The sequence below is a fragment of the Thamnophis sirtalis genome, unplaced genomic scaffold, assembly GCF_051295495.1.
Source record: "Thamnophis sirtalis isolate CommonGarterSnake01/CBP01778 unplaced genomic scaffold, rThaSir2_p1.2 scaffold_10, whole genome shotgun sequence".
Taxonomy (NCBI): Eukaryota; Metazoa; Chordata; class Lepidosauria; order Squamata; family Natricidae; genus Thamnophis; species Thamnophis sirtalis.
The window spans coordinates 27853543-27876865 of NW_028261390.1; the positions used below are offsets into that span (position 1 = coordinate 27853543).

At 33.3% G+C, this 23323-nt stretch overlaps 1 protein-coding gene across 2 annotated transcripts in view; it reads left to right on the forward strand.

Moving 5' to 3' along the window:
- Nucleotides 1-23323, forward strand: part of TTC29 (tetratricopeptide repeat domain 29) — a 103880-nt gene that overhangs the window by 36291 nt on the left and 44266 nt on the right. Inside the window, exons 7-8 of one of the 2 annotated variants that reach the window (XM_087724333.1) lie at nt 3280-3492; nt 5543-5628. In XM_087724333.1, coding sequence (XP_087580459.1) covers nt 3280-3492; nt 5543-5628 — 299 coding nt within the window. The remainder of the gene's footprint in view (nt 1-3279; nt 3493-5542; nt 5629-23323) is intronic. The other variant, XM_087724334.1, reaches the window with a different exon arrangement.

The following is a 23323-nucleotide window of genomic DNA, read 5'->3' on the forward strand; positions in this document are numbered from 1 at the left end:
TTCTTGATGTTCACAAATAAAAATGTTTCCAAACAGTTTTAGCCAAAATATCACCAGTTGAAATGCTTCCACTGAGTATCCCCCCCCCCACCTCAAAAGCGGGAGCATTTATAGACTCAACTAAATGTAGCTGGAGGCATACCTGTGTTTTAGTTTTGACAACCTACTAGAAGAGTTGTGCTTGCTTGCTTGTTTGCTTGCTTGCTGTTTGATTGCTTGTATGTGAAAAGAATTGCACTGGCAGGCACTACATAGAAGTCTTTGCACTTGCCCCAACTTGCATGTCTTACCATATGCATATCAATTTTAATAAATTTTCTAAAGCTGTATTCTGATATTGTTCCATTAGATGAGTTTTATTCAGTTGTTCATTGTTCCAAGTGTGATTTTTTTTCCTCTGGGTTTAGTAGTTTTCTGGTTGGTTTTCTTTTCTTTTATTTAAATTAATCATAAAGTTGGTAACTTCTAATATGTATATTTTATTTTTAAAAGTACCTTTAAAATGTTTACTTTTAAAAAAATTACAAATATTTTAAATATGTAGGTGATCATTATTAAGGGAGATGGTCAATATACTCTTTAACCAGTAATAATAACAATAGGAATAACAATAATAGCTAAAACTTCAGTATTACAGTATACAATCTGGGCCAAAAAATTAGCATTTTTTTCTTACTTATTTAATGGAAATTTTACTATTAACGTTTCTCAAACATTTAAAATATTTTCCAATCACTCTTACATTTAGCTTTTTAAAATAGTATCATGTAACGATATATAATACAATGTGATTTCTATTACAATATTATAAGACAAACATTACGGAACAAACATCCTATATCTTTAAATTATCATTAAGGTTATATATAACTAATATTTGTATTAAGGCTGGTAAAAAAAAGAAAATAGCTATTTATGCTATTGCTAAACATAGGACTGAACTGGTCAGCAGAATAATTTGAGATTCCAGAATTTTAATTTCCAGAATAACCTTTAAAACCTAATAGTCTACCTAATTGATATTATATTGATACACATGGGCCAATGAAAGATCACAATAATTTTCTTACTGAATGCCCCTTTTTCCAATTTAGTATCTTTATTTTTCTATATTATAAATTTGTGCACTGTTTTCTTAAGTGCAGCAACCCTTCCTTTGCTACACCCGCCTTCAAGTAATCAATGTGCTGCTGAATGAGTTCATTTTAATGCATTCAATCATGCCTCTAATGTTTGTAGCTTACGGGTGCAAGCATCAGTAATGCAGGAATGTTATATGGCTTTAGTTTGGACCATTTCATAAAATATTCATGGAATCAAAAATGTGCATCAAAATAGCATCTAGGAGAATTACATTTATGTCCCTGCTTTTATGGCAGCTTCATGTTAAAACCCATTTGTGTTAATATCTAGTCAATCTCTTTATTCAAAAATAGTACAAAATTATAGATATTTTGTGCATCTCTTTTTCATTAATATTTGCCTGATAGTTTTTATTTAATAAAAATAGAGTGTTTGGGAACAGTTTTGTAGAGGGATAAATGTAAGGAAGAATTGTATTATAAATACACACAAAACAGTTGATTATGCATATCCATTTATTCTTCCAAATCAACTAAAACACCTTTTATCTGAGGATATAGTACCTCTGTTATTGGCATATGATATTATGGATAATGTTGTCCAATTTCTTACAGTAGAATTTCTGCACTTCTACATTTTAAATACTGGGTGTTTATTTTGTCAATTAGATTGATCAAATGAAAGACACTTTATTAAAGATTACAGTGTACTATAATATAAAGAGTTATACTAGTATGTCACTATACTTTAATGATTTATGTTCTCTATTAGGTCTTCTGGTTAGGATATTTAACCAAGGTAAATGGCTGGTTCAAGTTTAAAATTTTATTATCCCTTTTAATCCCCTAAGATAAAATATCTGATCAAGAGGCGATAGAATCACTTTATTTAGCACCTCCAGATTCATGACTATATGAATATAGTAATTTATCAAAAATCACTGTTTTGGATCATTATGTACACTCATATTTCTTTTACAACATAGATTTTTCTTATGCATTTCTTATACAATAATTTATTTAAACTACTGGACAAATTTCCTTACCCAAAAAACTATTTATGACTTTATTTTAAAGAGCAGCTTGCTTGGGATTTTTGTCAGTCTGATAAATTAAATTCTTAGACCTGATCCATTTAGCATTCTTCTTTTGAAGACATATTTTAGGAATTATATTGTTTGTAGTAACTTGCTTCTCTCAAAGAAACTAGACTTGACAAGGCTGGATAATGTTAAATCTCAAACACTATTAACTATTAGATCAGCAGTCCCCAAGCTTTTTGGCTACACAGACCAGTGGCAGAGTGCGAAAGTGGCAGGTGGAAAGGATGGGTTTGTGCGCTCAACCTAATCCCCCCCAAATGTGCTCTCCTGCTGCTTCCACAGATTGGTGCTGGTTCATGGCCCGGTCTAAAACCTGGGTTGGGGATCCCTGTATAAGGTGAGGTGAAAGGACAGGTATCCCATGTTCTATATTGCCCTTTAATCTAAGTTCATTTGTCCTCCTTACTAGATTTTGTATCATGGAACTATAGAAAGGAATAAGCCATGTCTTCCAATTCTGGCTGTGTTACATTCATGATTAAAGTTTTGTATGAATATGGAAGTGCAATATTATACATACTTAATGATAAAGTTATTTAAAAATGCAAGAATATGAATTTAACAAACTTAATAAAAACAAAACAAATAATAGTGCTGATGATTTAACAATGTGTAGACAAGATGATTTAAAAATGTGTAGACAGAATATGTTTTGATTCTCTGTTCAGATTTTCCATCCTAAAGCTCCATGTATATAGCAATTTATTGTATAATAGAAGTATCAGAGTGTTCTTTAAAAATATTTCAATACGTTTGTGGTGATCTGCAGGTGTTCTTGGTTTATATATTGATGAAGGTATCTGAATTAATGTTATAGCTTACTTAAACTACTTAAATCATTTTCTTAAATTAAAATAAATGAATCATAGAAGCCAAGTCTACTATGACATTTCTGAAAATATTTTTCATAATTTTCCTACATAAAATACTACTTTCTACAATTTGCCTTTAAGTGTCTATGGACATTTTGGAAAAAATATGCTTAGTTGCTTTTGGGGGAGGGGTTTTATAGCTTCATTATCATTATGATTGTTTAATCAATGCATAACATTCTACCAAGGATACTTGATTATGAGTTGTTTTGTATTCCTCAGGTAACTTCCTGAAAGCTGTAGAACATTATGAAGCATTCTATAACCTGACAGTGGGACGGACATGGAAAGATGCTACGGGCCGGAATTTAAATTCACTAGCCTGTGAGCATCTCTGGAGAATTTACACATTACTGGCAGAAAAAATGCTAGCAAATAAAGAACATCAAGAAGCCATCAGAACTCTAACAAAAGCTTTAAAAATGGCAGAAGAAGGTGAGAAAGAAATAACACTCCTGCATTGTCTTTCTTTCATATGCAAGACTGGATTTTTCCAAAAAATAAAGTAAAAAAAAAAAATAGAAGAAAAAAACGCCACGGGCTTGATGACTATTTTCAATGAAATTCAAAACAAATGCTATTTCTAAATCTTGTAAAACTGAAGTACCTACTTGTTGACAAGTAGGAATCAATTCATTTCAAGAAAGCTTTTAAGCCTAAAAAAGGGAGTCATCCAGGACTATTACTTTAAAAAATGAGTCCATAGTCAGAAATAAGGCCTCTGGCAACATTTTGGATTGTGTTCTTCACTGATTTCTTGAGTGACACTACTTATGCATTAAAATTAGGTAAAGAAATCTTAAGGTATATGGCTCAAGTACATGTTCATGGATAAATGTTTACTTGATAGAGAATCACTATTATGCCAATACTTCTTAAATAAATGATTTTAATAATAAAGCAGTTACTGTAGTTTTAATTCTAGACATTGAGTCATATGGAACCTATTTTTTGTAGTGCTCTTTGATATTTTTTGATTGTAATATATGTGGGAATACATCAAGAGAATATATGACATAGAGCCTAGTTACTTGAGGGACCATATGTCTCTCATAATATCTTCCTGGCCAATCCAACCTGGCAGGATTGGTGTTCTCCAGGTGCCTTCAATTAAATACTGCTATCTATTGCGATCTTGGAAACAGGCCTTCTGTGTAGCAGTACTTGTTCTCTGGAATGAGATTCAAATGGCCCCCATCCTACTGGTGCCTCAAAAGATCCCAAAGACCTGGCTTTTCATGAGTGTGATTGAAGCCCCTATATCTTCGTTTTCTTGTTCCCATCTGGGTTTGGTATCTTTGCCATTTTTATTGTTTTTATGTTGTTTTCTTATTTCCACTTGTTTTTAATCATCTGTAACTGGGAATCGGGCAAAATATAAATTTAATAAATCAAATTTAATTAGGAGTGTGGAGAATTATACCATGATTTCCATTTAATTAGTGCTATAGATAAGTCTTATCTACCATATAATAAATAATACATGACTGATAATCAGTTATATCAATACAGCTTAAAGATAGGAGGACAAACAGAGAACTCAGCAGTAAAGAAAAACCCTTACAATATTAAGTAAATTCTCTGAGTATTTTTTATGTCTACGGTGTATAGCAATTCTATGTTAACATTTTGGAATAGTTAGAACTTTGATACAATTATTATCCAAGCCCTACCCATTCATGGATGCATTAATGGTATACATATACACAAAAAACTCTTGAGTTGCAGTGCAAATTTTGATATACACCCCTCTGGACATTCCTGGCACAGACGTAAATAGAAGGAGATTGTTATGGAATCTCCTGGTGAACATGTGAGACTTATTTTTCTGGTTTCCTAGCACACTGCTTGCCAATGCCTAACAAATAAGAGATGTTTTTCTTTTGTAGTATATTTGAGAGACCGCCTACTGCCAATTACCTCCACTAGACCGATTCGATCGCATCGATTAGGCCTCCTCCGAATTCCATCTTCTAGCCAGTGCAAACTGGCAACTACCCGGAGGAGAGCCTTCTCGGTGGCTGCTCCGTCCCTTTGGAACGAACTCCCCGTGGAGATTCGGACCCTCACCACCCTCCAGTCCTTTCGCGCCACTGTAAAGATCTGGCTGTCCCGGCTGGCCTGGGGTTAAGATTGTAGCCCCACTCGAATTGTGCGATTGTTGTGTTTTCTTTTTTAACATGCTGTATTGTCTATTGTTTGTCTTTTCCCCCCTCCCTTTTTGAATTGTGAGCCGCCCTGAGTCCCCTTAGGGAAAAGGGCGGCATACAAATAAAGGTAAAAGTAAAAAAGTAAAAAAGTATTTATTTCCCTGCACCCACCACAGCAAAATGAAACACTTGACAAAATATTTTATACAGCATTTTTTCATAGAGATAACAACATTTGTTAAAATGAGCTGAAAACAAAATATTCACACAAAAAATTCAGTGCCATTTAATTTGTTTTTAAGCCTAATTATAAAATAATATTTATTTCTATTTAGCAGAGAATATGAAGATGGAAGGAGAAACGGCTTTCTGTTTAGGCATAGCATACTTTTCAGCCGGAGAATTACAGAAAGCTCTATTAGTAAGTCTAAATGATACATACTCTCTTTTATGGTTGTAACATTAAGTTGCTTATAGCAATTAAATTGAGATCTGAAACATGTGTTGCAATATGAAATATTCCTATTCAGAATTCCACTTTCTGCCAGGCTGCCTTGATGAATATTGTTTCCTCGTTAACTCTTGGTTTTTGTGTGTTATTTCCCTTCAACACCAAACAGTCCATTTCGTTGAAAATTCTCAATCGTTGTAACACTTTTTTGGTGTTTCCCTTGTTGGACTTCATCACTGTATACATCACCTTTCTGTCCATATAAACTGACTGACCATTTGGGGAAACAGATGTAGAAATACTAGTAGCTTTCTGCATTTTTTTCTCTTTATCTTCTGTGAAATATTGTTTTGCGTGTTTCTACCTAGTGTGCTTTCTGCTGTTTAGACTGATATTATCAGGCTTTTCGTGACTTCCTTTCTTTTTTTTTGTTCAGTTTTCTTTCTCTTCTGATTGTAACCTGTCCAGGTCAAAAAATTGCTTTCCATGACATAGAATGAAACATTACAGGATCTTAACTGTAGGTAGAATTAAGCAAGTTAGACTGTCTTCACACCATGACATTTCCTAAATGAAAACTTATTGGGGTTTTTCTCCCATGCTGTTATCACTTATAGAAACAGTATTCCTAACTTTAATATTTCTCTATCTCTCTCTTTCTCTCTATCATCTATCTATCTATCTATCTATCTATCTATCTATCTATCTATCTATCTATCTATCTATCTATGTTTTGCATTGTATAAAGCTGTTCGCTATCTACTTCCCTTTCACCATCTTAGTGGAGTCCATACTGGTTTCAACATTTTGGTCTTGGTTTGCAATAGAATGTAATATGAAGTTTTCTTGAAGAATTATGTGATAATAGTAGTTTTGCCCCCTAGCTAGACTTTATTAACCTGTTTCATTTCTATATCTGATATGCAGCGCATACGTTTGCAGGTTTGCTTTTTTACCATGAAGTAAGCTTCTTCTTTTCCTGGAATCATGAACCATATATATAGAAAGACGGCAGCTCCAGCCATGCTTTAAGCCAAAAACACCAGCCTGAGGATGGCGAGTGAGATCTTGCCGAAACGTTGCCAAGACAATCTCAATCTTATACAGGGTCGGAGCTGCCGTCTTTCTATATATCTTGGTGTGTGTGGGTGTGGAGTGCTGGCTTTGTTTCAGTAAGTGGATTGATTGGCTGTGTAGTTGTATCATGATTGGTAGATTGGTGCTGATTGGTGCTGGCTGTGTGTCCGTTGTTTTTTTGTGTTTTAACGGCCTAGGTGGTGGGTGGGGCTCGTTTGTTGACTAGGTCTGGTTTCCAGATGTCTGGTAGGCAGGAGGTATCGTCATGTTTATTCATGTTGTGGGGGTGTTTCTCTATTTCAATAGTTTCCATAATTATTCTCTTATTGAAGTAATTATATAATACAACAGAGCTAATTACAGGTGGGAGGTGGGTGGATAGGCCTATCACGTGCACAATGGCCAAATTGATCAATTATATGTAAAGGCAAATATCTCTTCAATGTTAGTTTTTATACTCTGATGATGTTAGCAGAAGCTAACAAAATCTAAGTGGATAATATATTTTAAGTTCCGGAGATTGTGATGTCTGTCTGTTCATATAAATACATACATACATACATGCACACACACGTGTATATATGTGTATGTATACTTTGAATTTGCCTTCATAACATCAGTTGTTGAAGTGAGATCTGAATCTGAACTGCAACCGAGGAAAAAATATTTAACAGCCTCTTCTGTGCTGTTATTTCCTTTCAGAAAAGGAACAACTTGCTATAAATGATTAAATTCCTTACAGATAAATAAAAATATTGCAATCCAGATAAGTGGGAGCAAAGTAGATGTCCTATCTCCCATATTATACTTCTGACCCTCAGTTAGCCCCTTCATTGCTATTTAAACTAACTTTAAACACAAATTCTATGCCTAAAATCAGGTCTTATTTGACTCTAACCACCTTTGAAGGGTTAAACTCTTAGGTAATATATTACATGCAGATCAATCTTTGATTTCTCTGTAACACTGGTATTATTCTTGTTGTCTTTATTATTAAATAGTAGCAGCATTGTCTTGAATGCTTTTTATAACATGAGATGAAGAAAGTTAGATGATAGAGAAATTAAGATAATTAATAGCAATAGCAATAGCAGTAGACTTATATACCGCTTCATAGGCCTTTCAGGCCTCTCTAAGCGGTTTACAGAGAGTCAGCATATTGCCCCCAACAATCTGGATCCTCATTTTACCCACCTCGGAAGGATGGAAGGCTGAGTCAACCCTGAGCCGGTGAGATTTGAACCGCTGACCTGCTGATCTAGCAGTAGCCTGCAGTGCTGCATTTAACCACTGCGCCACCACTGCAGTAGCCTGCAGTGCTGCATTTAACCACTGTAATAGCACAAGGCTTAAAAAGATTGAGAAAGTAATAAAAGAAGGGCAAATAATGATGCTAGGAAAAATTGGGAAAGCCTTTGTAGAAGTGAAGTCTTTTTAAAAAAGAAAGTGACATGATAAATTGAGAAAGAACAACTTTTTCATGCTGAGGAAAGACAGCATCATGAGAAGGAAAAAGGCGAGATATGGTAGCATAAAAGGTAACTCTAGCTCAGCTTGAACAAATAAAATTAGAAAAGAGGAAGCAATGAATGTCAAATGAGCATGAAACATCCCTGGCATGCCAAGGTAGGAAACATTGATATAAGAAAATATTTTGTCATGCTATCCTCTATAGCTCAGGTGGATAAGAACAAAAGAGAACTGGGTTGGAATGCAGATATTAGAGTTGAAGATACTGAAAAACAAGTGTAACTAATAGGAATCATATGGGGAGGAAAAAGAGATTATCTGTTTTACCTGAAGCTGCTGCATTTGGGGGAGAAAAGCAATAGCAATTAGAACGCACTTGCCAGTAAAGGAATACAAGAAGGAAAACAATTCCTAAAGCAGTCAAGTCAGAAAGTGTGGTAAGTTATAAACCAGGGGTGTAATTCAGCAGGTTCTGTCAGGTTCTGGAGAACCGGTAGCAGAAATTTTGAGTAGTTTGGAGAACCAGCAACTACCACCTCTGGCTGGCCCCAGAGTCGAGTGGAAATAGAGATTTTGCAATATCCTTCCCCCATGAGTGGGGAGGAAATGGGGATTTTGCAGTATCTTATCCCTGGAGTAGGGTGGGAATGTGGATTCTACAGTATCCTTCCCCTGCCATGCCCTCCAAGCCACACCTGCAGAACCAGTAGTAAAAAAAATGAATTTCACCACTGTTATAAACCCAATATATCTGAGGGACACCAGATTGAAAGGGGTGCTTTAGAAATGTATCTGAAATTATTTACATAGTATTTCTGCAGCGCCTCAAGGTATATGCAATGATAAGGTCTCTACATTATGAGTTTTCCTTCTACTTTCTTTTCTCTCTTGCATCTTTTAGATTTGTAACTTGAGATCTTCGTTTAATGCTTCATTTTACTGTGTTGGTGTTTTACTTATAAGGCACAGAAGAACTCCAGAAGAAAACAGAAGTTTTCTTATAATAGTTTCTTTTCGTATCTAAATGTATGATTGATGTATGACATGACTATTTTACCAATTTCCATATAAGGGAGACAAGGTTGTGGCAAGGTTTTCACCTTGGACTTCTTGGTTCACAATTTAAATTCTTAATCACTGCATTATGCCAGATGGCAGTATATAATTTCTATTATGAAGATGCTGACACAGTTCTCACCTAAACTCTCTGTTGTGTACTTTGTGTAACTTAGCTGATCAGAGTGACTCCATGGTAAATCCTTATCAGTTAATGCAATGTTTCCTACATCATGCACTTTGCTTAGTTTGTAAATGCTTCCATATGCGTTTATATTTGTTCTCGATTATGTAACAAATTATTATGCACTACTGAACTCTGAATTCATATCTTTGGTTAAAAAGATATAGTTTGGGCAATTTCAGGGAAAATGTTATTTACTATAATGTAATAAGAATTATAAAAAAAGAACTTAAACTAGAAGGATTTCCCGAATTAAGTTTTAATCATTGTATATTCATACCTACATATCTATTGTGCTGTTCCCTTTGGAGGAAAAGTGCAGGAAAAAAGTATAGTAGTTACCTAAAATACCTGGAAGTGGGACATAATAGAAAGAAAAAGAAATCTATCTAATCTAAGTTTACATCAGTACCATTCTTCTTCATACTCTATTTTCCTTGTAAGCCATCCTTGCTTTCATCAAGTCCATACATTAATTCAAAATTCTCTTTTGTAATTTAAACTTCTCCCTCTTTTCGAGGGTATGATTAACTCCATCCAGCCATACTTTCCTCCTTCCTCTTCTTTCCTACATTTATTTTGTAATTCTGTCTTCGTTCATTTCATTTCTTCATAGGACCTCAACATATTTCTTTCATATAGGTCACTCACTTTTGAATTCTATCCATATTTGTTAATCACCCACTCATTCTTCATCCATCTCTTTTTCTCTTACTATAGGCATATTTTCTACATATGGTCTTTTCACTGTATTCAACTTTTATGTTTCTCCTGACATAGCCAGTTGTCACTACCTTATAATAAACTTCTCTCAACCAAATTCTTTATATTTCTTCGACAAACATTCATTCCTTGAAACAGATCACATACTACCCACTTTCTACTAAGATTTGCCTAGTCTTAGAATTTCTCCATTTCTCCAAGTTTAGAAAATGTTTTACCAACGTATTAAACAATTTACTTTCTTGTGTTTTTCTTTTTGCCTATGTATGATTTGCAATAATCCATATCATTCTTCTTTTCAAACGCAACTCTTTGCTGCATAATTTATTCTGTCTAACATTTTTGACAAATCATTCATGTACCCAGCCAACGATATAGCATTATCAAATGCTGTATAGACAAAGCATATGTGTATTCACATCTCAATTAACACACCTCTAATGTCATCATAAGCATTTCTTATACATGTGTTCATAAATATATTGAACAAGCAAGAAGCATCATGCATTCTTGGCTTATTCTCTACTGGTTCCTTTTTATTTAAACAATTTAATAGGACCCTTGTGGATATACTATCTTTAGAATAGAACACTTCACTATCGTTGTGAAAATCAAATTTATTACTTTACTAAGCACAAATCCCTAATCATGAACATTAATCCAAGTAGATTTAAATCAAGTTTTAAGTTTATACCTAATCATCAGTAGTGACCAATGCATACTATGTTAAATTTCAATTGTTTTTATCACAGTTAAAGGCAAATAAGCTTTACTGTCAAATTAGAAGGGATTGCTAAAATGTATCTGTCTGTTCTCAATTTAATTGTCCCTTTATCTAAGGGGAGCTCAGATGCTTAGAGTCGAAGTCATTGCCTTCTGCTCCCAGGAGACTACTAGTTATCATTACTTGTAACTTACATACAATACAGCTACGAGCCTGTTTGCCACATGATAATGTGTATTTCATCACTAGCTTCTGTAGCTTGCCAAAGGGTTTTGCCACACAGCATGGGACTATTCAGAGAGACACTTGGGGAGCTCAGCAGTTATTTTTCTGCTTTGCTTTGAATTTTCATCATCATTTTCCCTTTGTTCTGTGACCCACCTCAAGTAGCCTCCATCTGGGGGAATCTAATGGGAGCAGATTTTTCAGATAACCATTGCCTCTGGATATTTTTGACTCTTTTTGTTATTTCATTTTTTTACTTTCTTCCCATAATGCAAACAGTAGAGAAAGAACATGTTCTACATAGTCCCTTGAGTTTATGATACAGCTCATAAAATATCAAATACAGCCATTTTTATTTATTAAGTGAAGCACTTATTATGGAATTGATTTTTCCCTTAAGGTGCTAACATTAAATCATATGTTTATTCTTATTTTAATGCAAATGAGTTTAACTTTTGGTTGATAAAATATATAGCAAAGATAAGGGATTTCTTATGTGAGAATTCCAGTTAATTGATTTTGGTAAATAATGGATTTTATGAACATTTGAGATACCTCATTGTTTCTAAGATGTTGGAAGAAGTTGGTTATTTTTCGTACAAAAGACTAACTGGAGATTTTAATAAACTTTAAGCTTTAGTTTAGGTATGATTTGTTGTAGAGAAGGGGTGTCAAACTCGATTTAATTGAGGACAGCATCAGGGTTGTGTTTGACCTCAAGGGGATAGAGTGGGTGTGACCAGGGTAGGAGTGGCCCACTCAATGTCATTCATGTCAGGGTGCCTGTGGTGGCCAGAGAAAATGGGGTCCCGAGCTCTGTTTTCGCTGGCACCATGGGCCTATCCGCTGTTTACAGGGTGGCTCCATGAGCTTGACACCCCTGTTGTAGAGTGTTCTACATAACATGATAGTGAAAATGGCTCAGAAATTTCAATTAGGCAGAATGTGAAAGTCCAAAATTTGATGCTGCCAAAGCACTTAAAATTTTCTTATGAGCTTTTGTTCAAAGACTATCCTGCAAAGAGCAATGCCTTGTCAGTACTGATTCTCATATGGTGGAATTCTATTAGGTGAGATCCAATCAGGTTCTTATTAATTTTTAAAAAAATAAGCAACTCCTTTTTATTTTAGCCTTTAAAAATACACTTTTTCCCGGCTTTGTATAATCATGTATTGCATTGTGTTTGTTTACTGATTATATTCTAATTTGGTATATTTAGATATTTTATATAACCCTTATGAACAACTTTTGAAATTGATGTGAAGAAATAGCATATACACTTATTAAACACTTGGTACTAAGCAGCTAATCTTGTCCTTTCACGCCACTTCTATTATATTTTCTCTGCCTTTCATTTTATGCCTTCATGACAATCACAAAATTGTGAGTTCAGAAAACTCTATGACTTAGAGCAAGAAATGTGCTTAGAAATTCACATGTTCTAACAAACTAGTACAAATAAAAGCAGTAGCTATGGATGAGTACTTAGACAGGTCCACTGTATTATAAGGGACTTAAGAGGATATTGAAGTGTTTAAGATATGCATGTCTATGCTCAATTTATTGTGACTGTCCAATTAAACTCATTAGAACATACTTTTAAGTAGATACATATAGGATTATGCTATGTATTAAACTGCTTATATTCATTTATTCCCTTGAGGCATGTGGCCTCAAATGTGTTTCTTATATTTGCATTTTTTTTCTGACATAGCCATGCAGAACACAGTGTGGTCATGTATAATTTAACACAAGCTGTATTCAATTTACGGTTGTGCTTATATTATCACATGCACTTTTAAATTGCATCTTTTAACACCTGATAAATAAAAGACAATATAGATACTTACATCAAAATCCAGTAAAATTCTTAAGTTTTTGTTCTGATCACAAACATGTTCATACTGCTTGAATTTCATGATAGAAGTCCAGCAATTAATATTTGATGACATATTTTCAGAATTTATATGTTGTCTTTCCAACAATTAATTAGTTACAAATAAATTAATATATAATTATAATCAATTAACAGATTAATTAATATACTTACATAATTAATTGTATATCCAATCAGAAATTGGTGATGAACTGTGAAATTAATTGAATAATCAGTATTTATAATAACAAAAGCTTTTATTATTACAAATTGAAACACAGTAATTTAGTTTACTGTACTATGAAACCAGATAGCAGTACTGAAGAAATATCGTCAACATATGTAGATGCACAGCATCTCATTATACATTTATATGTGAATATGTAGAGAATACATTAACCAATAGAATTATATTTATATTTACATGCATTTCTCATAATGGATTCAGGCTGCACAAAGTGGTTGAGGAATAGGAATTCTTTTTTCCCTATTTATAAACAGCCCATTCAGTCAGTTGTATCTATAGTATGAGTTTCTTTTAGCCACTTATATAAAATAAAATTGGCGATACCTATAGTATTTAAATCTTTGACTATCGAAGTATGTTATAGACTGGAAGATCACATATAAATAAAAAAAGTAAAATAGTTTTTTACTAATGTAACAGTTCACACTGATATTTCTTATCATTCCACATGCAGTTTATGTGAAAGAACATCATCCTTGCTACAAGGCGTACAATATCATATTAATCCAATAAGGCATTCCAGATATCTGGAACACATTATTGCTGATCAAAAGCATGCATTTCTACTTACTCAAATCTCCAGTCACCTTACATTTAGCTCATTGTTATTTTTTTTCCATCCTTGAAGATTTTTCTCGTCCAAAAATGCCCTCTGTATGCTTATGTGGTTTTTATGCAACACATCTTACTGAAGAATTCTGTCCTATAATCCTCATCCATCCTTCTGTCTTTGCACTGCTTTCAGGATTGTCACTGCTCACTACTCAGTGCCATTCTGGCTTGTTTTGTCAATAACCATTTATATGTTGCTAGAATAGTAGCAACCATTACATCTGACCTCCCTGTTTCATCAATTATGGATAGATTATTGGATGTGAACATCTGCAAAAGCTCGCTGCTGAATTCACCTCCTGACGGGGATTAGATAAAGTATTAAACTGTTGTTTATTGTCAGGCCAAACATCTACTGAGAAGCCAGGGAATTCCAAGTCCTGCAGATTCCTATCAGCAAATACCAAAAATTGTTTACTATTGCTACTGCTTCCCATAAGATCTTTGGCATTTATTATTTACACTTATTACTAGTTGTTATAACATACTTGATAAAAGCTCTTGGCAGGTTAGCATTGTCACAGCTGCCAGAATGGAAGACATATATAAATTATTTTTGTTTTAAATATCCTCTACAGAATAGCAGATTGTCTTCAGACTATTGCACTGGTTATATCTTACAAATATATTCTCCACATTTTTGAATTTGAAAATATTCAATTATATTGTCATTTTTCCACTTAGAAAAGTATATGCCAGGATTTGCTTTTATTTTTAAAAAATGTTATATGATCTTGTCTGGAATATTATTATAGATAGGAAGTCCTACAGATTGCCACAACCAATCATTATGAAGAAAAGGGCATGTACTCATCTAGAGAAAATATATATTCCACATCAGAAGTTTATATAGATTCCAAATAATATGGGAGATAAGATGGAACCTTTTGGGGCATTTGCCAAGAGATCAAGCTGGAGCATTCGATTAAATGATTAAGTCTCCTTCTGGGGAGCCTCCAGATAGATAATAGTCAAATGACTGCATTCCAGGCCTGATACATAGAATGCAAGATCCTGAGTCACATATAACAAGGCTGAATTATGATCTTCATCAAGAATAAAAAAAATTACCACCTTCAGAACCAGTTCTGAGGCTTCACATGTTATCCAAGATTGGCTAGGAAACAAGGTGGCAATACACTGTCAGGATGGCAATAGGATGAAATCACTGTCTTATACTCAGCCATCCAGAACAAGAAGCAACCCTTCAGGCCTTTGATAGGAATGGAATGGAATGGAACGGAATAGAATGGAACAGAATAGAACAGAACAGAACAGAATTCTTTATTGGCCAAGTGTGATTGGACACACAAGGCATTTGTCTCTGGTACAAAGTAATATAATAAGATACAAATAGGAGAAGGTAGTAGGAAAGATGAGAAGTTAATTGCAATAAGAAATAAACTTACAAACAATCATAACACTCCCCGAACAATAAATAAATTTGTATCATTTCATTAAGGTCAACTAAGCAGGAAATTCATTTTAAGAAGTTATAATATAGCATGTTTATGTAACAAAATGAGATAGCAGAATTCTGAAGTGATAGAATGGCCTGAAGTATGAATGCACAAAACAGAAAATGAATTTTGAGTTTGTAACAAAATACTGAGACTAAAAAGTTGCATCAAACTGGTTTGAATTGGTTACAGTTCAACCAAAGAATGCCAGACTTATTTGGGCATCCCAAGTTCTGTCACAATTTTAAATTTCAAACATTTGTTTCACAGAAAACTCAGTACTCACAAGAAGTTTCTACAGTTACAAAAATTCAAATAACCACTACTTTTAATAGTGGAACATTTTAGTCTCCTTATTAGTACTGGAGTTACTAGCAGTTACTAGCTAACTTTGTTGCTCTTTCAGAGGGAAAATAAAGATGTGCTACATATCATGAATAGAATATTAGACTTTAAAATTCTAGACTGTCAACAATTCCATAACTAAAAACTCACAAACAAACAGATTCTATTTTTTAACATTCTGAGATGGTATTAGTACCTGCCTATCAGTTCTGGAACATTTTTTTAATTGAGATGAGCACACAGAGAAATTTCATGTATGTCACATTAACATATACTGCATATTCTATGAAGTGCATATCTTTATATCTTTGTAAATGATTAATCAGAGAGTAGAGTTGTGAATGCATCTATAAAATATCCTTGCTTTGAGAGGATATCCACATGAGTTCATTTCATTGTATTAATAGCCTCTTAATAAACTTAACACTTATTTCTCTCCTTAGGTCAAGCTTGTGTAGTATAGGGCTTAATATTGGATTAAGAGTGGGTAGATCAAGGGTCATAATTTCACTAAATCACTGGTTTCACAGTGTAACCTTGACTGATATTGCACTAGACCACATACTGGTTATATTTTTGCAGCTTAGTGGATAGAGAGATATTATATATATATATATATATATATATATATATATATATATATATATATATATATATATATATATATATATATATATATATATATATATATATATATATATATATATATATATATATATATATATATAAAGTTACAACCCCTGGTATGCCCAAATATGGGAGGAAGATCACACTTCCATTCTCTGTCCTTCGGCTCGTCACAAGAGACCATCCAGACAGAAACCCAATTTTTTTTTAATTACTGTTGCCTTTTTGTTACATTTGTTATATTTGTGCTGATAAATAAATATATACCTTTCATCCTGGCCTGGCTGATAAGGAGTCGAGCTCTGTAGCTCAATGGTTAACACATCTGCCTAAGAGGCAATAGAGCACAGGTTCGATTCCCAGCAAGGGTATGGCTAGCTGATGAGAGCTAAATAGTTTGAAATAGATCTATACTAGTCTCCCTTTATTTATTTATCAGCACAAATATAACATATATATATATATATATATATATGCCTAAATTTTAAATTTTCCAGTTACCAATAATTAAAAACATGAGCTTTTTACATCTGCAAACAAAGATCTGATTCTGCTTGTACCTGTCCAAAGTAAAATTCTTTTTTTTTTTAACCTTTAATTTAAACTAACATTTGATTCAAATGTTACTGTGGCTTAATTCCTTCTCCAAAAGTAGTACCTAAGCTAAATAAAGTATGGACACAGAACTATTTAATATAGTTTCAAATATTTCAACTATATTGAATAATATGCACCCAATTATGTTTCATTTAATGAATCGTACATTAGTTGAAAAGATATAATTTGATTGGTTAATTTAAAAAATATATTTTTATTTATTTAAAAGATTTATATGACCTCCCATTTTAAGAAATTCTGAGCAGCCACCAATAGTTATGTTTTCTTATATAACTAAACAAATGTTTGTTTGTAATCCCACCTTTATTACTTTTACAAATAAGTCAAGGTGGAGACCGTATCTACAACATATCTTCCTCCTCCTATTTTCCCCATGAAAGCAATCCTGTACAATGGGCTGAGAGGGAGTACGTGACCCAAAGTCACCTAGATGATTTTCATGGTTAAGGTAGGACTAGAACTCAGAGTCTCTTCCTTTCTAGTCTGGTGCCTTAACCACTAGACCAAACTGGTTCTCAAGTTTTAAGATACACTATATCAAAATAAGCATAGTTCAGGCTTATGAAGTAGAAGGTGCACCATATCTAACTCCTCTATTCTGGAAAGGAACTATTTATACCTGGTTGTGAATACCCAGTTACAGGTCGATAATAAAAATGCAAATTATTATTTTTTTCAGTAAAAAATTTCACAAAGTAACAAGGGTTTTAAATCAATGTAAAGGGGATATTCAGATACAAGCAACTGTAGCTAAACCAAGTTCACAAATTTGGTTTCGAACTGTGGGTTTGTTGGAGATGGCTGAAGGGTATATGAATTCTACAGATTTGCAGTTAACAGAATTGATAAGTGATGGACTGGACTTTCTTAAGAAGATTCGTGGTGATGTGGGAATGGACTTACTATATATCTAACTGGAAGACAATTTGTATTGGATTTTGGATTAAAAATGGAAAATGGATTAACAATAGAGGTTTGGGGGAATAAGTTACAATTGTTGTGAAAGTTTTCAACCAAAATATTAAGGAGAAGTATTATTGTTAAAAATCAAACAAGGGTATTTGGTTCTGGACAAATCAGAGATAAAGATTGGAAATTATGAAGCTGTTGTAGACTTTCTAAGAGTTAATACAACAATATATTGTTAACAGAGGGCTTTGAAGTTTAAGTTTGCTATTAATTCACTTGTTAACGACTTTGCCTTTATATATAGTAGATAAATGATAGGTCAAATTGGTTGCAAATAGAGGTAGAAGTTTATAAATTTGGGGCCTGCTTAGCAAGGGAGCGAAACTGATATTGTTCCAATATATTTATCAACATTCGGCTAGAGGACCGACGTGGACTTAGCCTTGCTACAAAGCTCAAAATCTACCAAGCAGTAATGCTAACTATCCTGATGTATGCCAGTAAGGCTTGGCCTGTATACCGGAGGCACATTAGGCAATTGAACTACTTCCACATGATCTGCCTCCGTAGAATAGTGAGGATCCAGTGGCAGTTCAAGGTGCCAGACACAGAAGTCCTCTCCAGAGCAGGTCTGCCATCAGTTCTCACCCTGCTGATGAAAGTCCAGACACGCCAAGCAGGCCATGTTGTAAGGATGCCAGACCATCGCATCCCTAAACAGTTGCTCTATGATGAGCTGTCTCAAGGAAAGTGATCTCAGTGGACAAAGGAAGTGATACAAAGACACATTGAAAGCTTCCTTCAAGTCCCTGGATTTGACACCATCTTCTGGGAATCCCTGGCACAAGATCGATCAACATGGCACACACTGATTCACCAAGGCTGCCAGACATGTGAGGACAGAAGAACAACCATAGCACAAGAAAAGCAAGCACTCCACAAAGCCAGATCTGCAAATGCTGCAACAATGGTGCTTATATGTGTTTACCCGTCATGCGGCAGAACATTTCATGCCCGTATAGGCCTAGATGCCAAGGTTCTCTTCGAACACGATGGATGAACATCATAATATACAGATATGTGTTTTTGTCTTTTGTGATTTTTTTAAGTATTTTGTTTCTTCTTTTGTTTTCATAAAAAATTTGGAGTGTGTATTTTACCTTAATTTTTTCAAATAAAATAAAAAAATTAAGCAGAATCTATGAGCATCACAACATCATAAGCATCAACATAAAAAAAATGTTAGATAAAGTGCCAGATAATATACTGCTGTGGAAATTCTTCCTTATAGTTAAACACTTAAATCTCATCTTTTAATTTAGTTTGGATATGACATTGGAAAAATTCCTAGTGTAATTTTCTGTGCCACAGGAAACAGAGGGTGGATGGATGTGAAATGTAATATAATTATTTGGATATGTATCTATACATATATATAATTCGCCTTCCCAAAACAGTACAATTATTTTTAAATTGTATTATTTAAGCGAGTATAAACAGCTTATATAACATTATAAATACTGAGGCAAAATTTTAGGCCCAAGATCTTAATTGGGAGTGACTGACCAGGAAAGAAATACCAGATTGTAAATAGATTGATAAAAATGTCAGTTTCTGTTCAGCTGCTGTGAAAAAGATGAACTCCATGCTAACAATCAAAAATGTCACAAATAATGATGTGGTCAAAGGTGGAACACTTTATACAGATTTGGTCACTTCACTTCTAAAAGGTTGCAATTTAAAATTTAAGAGTGGAAAAATGTTAGCCAAAAATGAAGAAAATCATATTGGGAGAAGGAGTGGATATGTGATCTTCATTCAAACAGATGTTTTCTACACGGGCTATATACCTCATCTGTCAAGGATGTTTTAATTTCTGTAGACGTAACAAACGGTTGAACCTATGGGCTGAGTGACCTCTTTCAACATTAAGACATTATCAAATAATCTTGAAGGTCTGTTTGAACATTATTCAGTTTATACAAATGTATCAAGTAAGCACAATGGGTATGAAAGAAATAGGAACTCCTTGTCTATGTATTTCATACTAGAACCAGAATGAGCAAATGAAGTTAAATAGTGAAAGACTGAGGATTCCTCAAAATACTACTTCTTTCTATAATGTATAGTTAAATTTCAAAACATAACCATAAGTTTACTCAAACTTTTGAGGAAAGGGCTGCTAACCTTTATTACTATATATTACTTCAGGTCATAGGTTGTATATGAGAGAGTTGAAAACTATTTTAGAAACTATTTTCAAAATAGTCAGAAACAGGCATACATAAAGATGTCATGAAAACATACTTTAAAGTAGAAGACAAATAGAATACTGTGTGTGTGAAGGGGGGATTGCAGCTGGCAATTTCTACATTCGTTTTTATATAACAGAAGGGAAATTCAAGGTCGAAGATGGTGCAGACAGATTTATGGATATTGATAAAAAAATAATAATGTTATCCTATGTTATCTGTAAGACAAAGCCCATAGCTCCAATGTTGGATTGAAGCTGACCTCCATTTTGAAGTCTGACCTCTGGAAATACATATTTAATGCTAAGACAACATAAATACAATTTAGACCTACTATTGGATTAGAGTACTCCAAACATTTTTTCTGTACTTTTTGTATCACCTCTGTCTGTATATATATATATATATATTTATTTTATTTTATTTTATTCAATTGGAATGCCCTGTTTTAATATTTCCTATAATTTCTTCACTAGTCATATATTTCCACTGTAGCTTTCACTCTAGAAGACAGATTAGCTGACATTTATGTATATGGACTTGAATTCATTTTATTTTAATCCACAGACTTCCATTAACCATGTAAAATTAAATAACCTACTATTACAATGGAGGGGAAATCATATTGACAATATATTACTTAAAATAGAATGCTGAAATTTGATTGATAATATATGCATTCATTTTTCATCTGGGCATATCCTTAATCAGATGGAAGTTGATATTTATTATTTAGATCCATCATATATATATATACTGTATATATTTTCCACAGAGAGAGAACATATTCTAGATAACATAATTCTCTTGCCTCATATTTTCACCAGCAAAACTAACCATCTGAAAAATATCTTTGAAATACAATGTGGGAATGTTGTTGCCCTTTGTACAAAATCTGTTCCGTATTGCCTTGCAAAGATAATTCTATTATTGCAAGGATAATTCTGTTATTTCAAAATATCCTGACACATTCTTGCAAAGGTCATCCTAAGAGGAGGAATGATTTAAGGGGAAAGAATCATAAGATTAGAAAGAAAAAATGTGTGCACTATACAAGAGTAACTCAGGAATAATTATTATACTTATACTGAAATCAAATAATTTAAATATAAATAGTGATTTTTGTACAAGAACATTTGCCTTCATAAAGAAATATTTTATTACAAATTTAGAAAAAATAGATTTGCACTAGGATTTTTTTTATTCCACAAATAACTAAAATATAGATCCATGGAAAAAGAAAATCTTTAATTCTAAAATTTAGATGTTTGTTTCTAAACTTGAATAAAATTTGCAATGATTTTTATTGTTTTTCATTTTTAACAGACATAATAAAATAAATTAAAATAGACAACTATTGCTAATCATCTTATTTAAATTTATTAGCAATTCTGATTGTCACACCAAACAATGCTAATCCCGACTAATTATGAGATACAGATAAGAAATATCCTACATTTAATTTTTTTTTAATGTACCCAGGATATTTTAAGATTATGGTATATTGTACATGCCAAGAAGCGTGAATAATGTGCTTTTCATGTAGATTATAAAAAGAGTATACAGTTCTAAAATGGGTTAGAATCTAACATATTTGTGCCTAAACAGTCACAAAACACTAAGGTAAAAAAATACATTTTTCTTCTTGTATCTATTTACCAAATATATTTCTTTCAAGCTATTGTGCACATTTTAATACTTTTGAGTTAGTTTTAGCAAGTGGTAATGTAAAAGGTGGTGCATAGTCTTGCCATAGTTTCTTATCTCTGGTCTAGTGGAATATCTCTATTGACCAAGTTGATTCTCAAATGCTCCTGTGCAGGGGTTCCCAACTGGGGGAGTATGAGCCGATAATCCAGGGGTTGAGAAAACCTGGGTTTAGAAGTTTCAAAATTATAGTGTATATGCATAATTATATGCATATAAGTATTTACTTTTGTAAGGGGTGCGAGAATATATCATAAGCATTCTAGGGTTGTGGGGTATAGAAAAGGTTGAAAACTCCTGCTCCAAGGGATAGGATGGAAATGTAGGGCCCTCCGAATTACGGATTCTTATTATGTCAGGGAGCTGCTATTTCAGGTTAGTGCCAATGCCACCCTTTTGCTATATTTATTAGTTATGTTTGCCATAGGTCTTCTGTAGCAGAAATAAATTTGGCTTTTAATGCTTTTCACTCCATAAAAAAAAGCTTTTGAATTATCACAAGCCTCTCCATTTGGCAATACAGTTATGTAAAAGATATCCAATTGTATAACTGTCTTTTAGTCTCATTCTCACTCACGATAGTTTTCTAAAGTTTAGATAGGCTATTCCATAACTATAAATATAGAATGTATAGGTAGTCCTGAAGTTACAACAGTTCATTTAGTGACCGTTCAGTTACAATGGCACTGAAAAATGTGACTTACAACCACTGAAGCCTCCCCATGATCACATGATCAAAATTCAGACAGTTGGCAACTGACTCATACTTATGACCATTGCAATGTCCCAGGGTAATTTGATCACCTTTTGCGACCTTCTTACAAGCAAAGTCAATAAGGAATCCAGATTCACTTAACAACTTTGTTATTAACTCAGGGAGTACAGTGATTCACTTAACAACCGTGGCAAAAGAAAATGGGGCAAATTCACTTAACAACTGTCTCACTTAGCAACACAACAGAAATTTTGGGCTCAATTGTAAGTCGTAAGTCAAGGACTACCTGTATTAGTTTTAATGGGCATCAAATAACATATGATAACTCAATGGTAGCAGATCAGTAGGAACAATAGAATAGGATTAGAAGAAGCTGTATAATAAATGATTGCTTCAAAGATTATTAGATACTTCAGTCAAAGCAGTTATTTATTTATTCATTAATATAATTGTTATGCTGCCCTAAATTCAAAATTCTGGACTAAATGCAATAATAATTCAAAATTAAGGTTTTACTAACAACATATAAGACTATTTTGAGATTCAATTTCATATGTATTTTTTAATAAATCTGACCTGCAAGTACTATAGCAATTTGTGGTGAGATATTAGAAACAACAGTTTGCAGAGTATTACAATGTATTCTATATACCGTTTATACTAAAATATGCATATCATAAATATATGTCTATTATGAGCAGGTGTTGCACTTAATATTTATTAAAGGCTAAAAATGTAGAACAAAATGTCATTTTGCATATATGTTGGGAGGTGCAAATCAAATCAATTTACTTTGAGATCCAGAAGAATATGTTGAAATATTTCTAATTCTTACCT